The following is a 4,564-nucleotide window of genomic DNA, read 5'->3' on the forward strand; positions in this document are numbered from 1 at the left end:
ATTGTTATTGTTATTTTTTTCTCAAATATCCCCACTCCTTGTATTTTGAATTTACATTTATTATTTTTTTGATTTATTTTTTATTCGTGACAATTGTCACAGGGAAAAATAATAAATGAAGAAAACACATGTGAGCTACTCGCAAGTGTGGATTGAGGAATTTGGATGAATCCCCTAAAATTTGACCCTCAAAAGTCTCTCAAATCTATGTGACATTAAAATAGTTATTGATTAAAAACACAAATGTAGAGCCAACTTCACATTAAATGGGGGTCTTTTGGGATCACTTTTTGGGTGTATCAAGCATTATTCTTATAAATAAGGGTAACATAAGTTTTTAAGTTATAAATAACTTAAGAATAATGGTTGAGACCCCCAAAAAGTGACCCCAAAATACCCCCATTTAATGTGCAGTGTTGGATGTAAAGTGGATCTTGCATGTGTGTTTTTAATCAATGGTTATTTTAATGCCACATAGATTTGGGGGATTTTTGGGGGTCAAATTTTAGGGGGTCTTTAGCATTGTCCATGACTTAATTAATCATTCATTCCCTCCAAATGACTTCATTTTGAAGATGAATAATTTTGATAAAAATTTAATGAAATATTAATCCCAAATCCCCTCATATCCATTTCTTTAATTTTTTATAAACTATCCAAACAAAATAATTATAAGGAAACTTCATTTCTCTTCTATTCCCTTCTCCAAATCCTTCAATCCAAATTCCAAACACATTCTAAATGTTCGGCCTCCAAGTCCAAGACTCTTCAGGATCGTGAAAAAAACACATGGGAGTGAGACCCAGCAGCGGCCCATTTGGCCAGGCGATCGGCCCAGGCATTGTTGAACCTGTTTGTATGCACGCAGGACGCACTGCCATTAGGCCCATTACGAGCAAGCCTGGAAAGAGATCACAGCTTCCTCAGTAATGGGCTGAATGGTCCAGTCCTCCACTAGAGAGGGCTGTGTAAAGGATCTAGTAACAATTAAAGAATATCCTTCCAAGATTCTTTGATACGACTTGCCGCTTTCTCTAGTGGTTTCCATTCATCAAGATGACCTGGTCTCCGACGAGGCTTGAGCCTTGTCGCTTGTATGGGAAATTTAATATCGACTGTCACCGTAAGTCAGTACAGGCCCAGATTTACCTACTGCGGGCCTGCTCTTCAACACCCAAGCAGACCAAACACATGCCAGGGCCCATGTTAATTAATTGCACACAGTCATTTCATAATAAAATCAACATTTCTATTTTTTTTCCTTAAGATAAATAGACAAAATATGGGATCCAGGGTAGGTCGGTGCACCAAAAATTTTTTAAAAATTATGAAAAAATTCATAAATATATAATATTTAACAACATGAAGAATCCAAATGTATATTTTTTGTTCGAAACTAAAATTAAATTCTATATAAAAAATACATGATAATTATAAACTGTTGGATATAAAATCAAAACATTCTATGTCCGATTGTGATAAATCTTATTTTCGTTTGGAAAAAAAGATATATTATTTACACATTTATGATTTTTTACATTTGGTGCACCGATTGGGTCCAATAATCCAATCCCAAAAAATATGATACAAGACGACACATCATTCCACATCCATTAATCTGGTCGTATCTAGCAATCTAAAATTCTCCATGGTTCAGATAAGGAAAGCTTGAGTGGTGTCAAAGACTGGCATAATGAACAATTAAACACATTGTGATAACGACAATATATATATTCCACTTAATTTGATTGTATCTATCCACCCCATAATTCATGTAACCTGTTTGCCATTATTAGGTATGCTTACTGTTTACTGCTTACAACACAAAGCTTGAATAGGACAAAAGCCAACTATCCAACTAGTTGTCTTAAAAACACGGCATCCTATGATTAAGAACTTAACGAAATAGGATAGGAGGGATGTAGTCTTGAGGAGGAAGTCTAGAAAGTGATGGAGAGACTTGGAGAACACATTTGAATATCACTCGCTAGATAATGATAAATCAACATTATCTGGTGGTGAGAAAGCTCGGCTCCAGAACTGCTTCTGTGGAGACGCAATCACCGAATCTGTACACCCCCTAAATAATTCCTTCTTCAAAGTCGAAAGGCCTTGTTAACTCGTTGAGGTTGAACAGTGACCTAAAAAAAAGGAAATCTTCGTACTACCATCCACTTTGTCGGCCTCTTTGTTTTCTTTAAAATTTAATAATTAAATGTAGAATCTATACTCTACATTCACCCTCATGAAGTGGATGACGTGGAGTAATTTTAGTGGTAAATATTTTATTTAAAGAATTAAAATTCAGTTAAATAAATCTAATCCGTTAATTTTATTATAAGGAAAAGAAGAAGAACAAGGAACTGTTTCAGATCTTTATTTCATGGGGGCCACATAGGTTAGTGGTATGATTGACCACATCCTGTCCTTTCAATCTCAAAACTTTCACATCAACTAGTTTGAATAACTTTTTTTTCTGGAACTTTAATAAATTATTCGTTAATTAATGTTATAATAGTGGTCGAACGAAGATAATACGATCTCAAAGGGATAAGAACGAGCTTGTCATTTCCAAGTCCACGTCTCCTATTCTCATCCCAATTAAGATATTGCTTCTTTAATCCTTATCTATTAAAGCTTGATTCTCCTTCTCTCAATAAATATAATACCTCTCTATATATACATGGTACTGCTTGATAGTGCCCTCAAACCTACCTAATTTACACAACAAATAAAATAATAAAATCATACAAGCTAACCAAATTGTGAGAACTCATGCTCTCATGTGGGTTTGAACCCATTGAAGCAAAAGCAATTCATAATCAATTTTCCCAGCAAAATTCAATACAATCCCAGAAACTGAAGATTCATTCGTGCTAGAAGGTGGAAGATCTGTGTCGTTGAAAGAAACATGAAAATTTTGATTGTCCCATGAACAAAACTAAAGACCGGGAATTTTAATGTGTAGATGGGCAACTTGAAATTCATTACACAGAGTAGAAATAAACAGAGGATGTTCTTATACATGAACATAGAACTTACAGGGATGATATTTTCCGAGGCAATTAAACAGAGATTCGAACAAAAAAATTATAAGATTCAGAGACAAAATGAAGCAAACCATGCTTCGGCAGCCCCTAACAAATCCTCCATGCCTGTACAAAACTTAAATTTCTTGATCTTCTTCTTCTTCTCCAAGTCAAAACAACGAAAACCACAAAATAGAGATTCTTGAGATCTCTCCGCACCGGACTTGTATTCACAGAGGGCAAATGGAATTACCAGATTCAACTTCACATTTACATGTCAGAGATTAGTCAAAGGCCACCGAAATCAATAACCGTTAGCCAAAAACAGCAGAAATAATCAAAATAGAAGATGAGACTGAACTCAGCTTCTCCTTCACTTCACTAGTTCAGAGACCCAACCAACATCCGGAGCTGTCGATTGACCCGATTCGACCCGGCCCAGAGAGTTTTCCTTCCTCAGTTTAGCGTACATCTTCGCCCGGAGATCCCTCCCAGACTCGACCCTTTCCATTGTAGGCTCCTCTCCACAAGAAGTGTCCCACTGATCGAATTTACTCGCTCCGGAACGAGGCACCACCCTTGTTGGAGTTGAAGGCAGACTGCAGAAACCAGAATGGAGCATTGATCTGCGTGGAGAACCCAATCCAGATCCGCGCAAACCCATCCTGGCTTTGCCCAACTGTAATCCTCGCATTGATGCGACCAGATCACTCACAGAGTTGAAAGATCCAACAGTAAGTTGAGGACTGTTGGGCGACATTGGCGGCGAATCCGAAGGCGGTGAAACTGGTGGTGACGCCAGGATTGAAGTAGGCGATGAAACGAATGATCCGGCCTTCAGGTATGAATCAATATGGTGCCGCATCGGCGACTCAAAATCCATATCACCCGACCCGGACCCGTTTCCTCTCGGACTCTGCTGAGGAAGAACACGAAGCTGTTCTGGTGAGTGGGCGAAAAAGCAAACACGTCTACGACAACCCATCCCATCCTTGCACGGCTGAGTCCGGTAACGGGCCGGGTGAAGCCAGCACTCAAAGACGCCGTGAGCGAACTCGCACGAGTCACCTTTCTTGCAACCGCCTTTACGGAACTCGGCACAAGCCGTACCGGAATAGTGATACAAGCGAGGATCCCTCCGGCGAGCCTTCTCTCCCGGATGAGCGAATGGGCATTCAGTCCAGTCATGCGACCTTCCCCGTGCGCACCTCCTGACCTTGAACTCGTACATACGGAAATGGTCGCACGAAAACGCATCAACGGGGAAATCAGATTCGTCACTCAGAGGGTCCGAGTCAACAAACTCGTTCGACGGCAGGTAACGGTGCAGCGCCGTTAGCGAGTCGAGGAGAGGAGATTGAGGATAATCAGGAACACCGCCATTGGCATTGCCGTCAATATCAGCGACGGAGAACGGGGAGGTAATGGCGACCGTCGGATCATCAAAGGGATCCCACTGTGGTATTTGGACGGTGGTATTGCGACGGGTGGTCTCTCCGATCATCATCTTTGGACGTTCAACGTTGCGACTAGGT

The 4,564-nt window shown here is 39.9% G+C and overlaps 1 protein-coding gene across 1 annotated transcript; it reads right to left on the reverse strand.

Annotated features, from left to right (window-relative positions):
• Positions 1-2,953: 2,953 nt before the first annotated feature.
• Positions 2,954-4,564, reverse strand: LOC120006185 (zinc finger CCCH domain-containing protein 23-like). The gene has a single exon (XM_038856123.1). It carries the CDS (start codon positions 4,534-4,536, stop codon positions 3,403-3,405), a length of 1,134 nt encoding a protein of 377 aa, XP_038712051.1. The 5' UTR covers positions 4,537-4,564; the 3' UTR covers positions 2,954-3,402.

This window comes from Tripterygium wilfordii, chromosome 9 (assembly GCF_013401445.1).
Source record: "Tripterygium wilfordii isolate XIE 37 chromosome 9, ASM1340144v1, whole genome shotgun sequence".
NCBI classification, from domain to species: Eukaryota; Viridiplantae; Streptophyta; class Magnoliopsida; order Celastrales; family Celastraceae; genus Tripterygium; species Tripterygium wilfordii.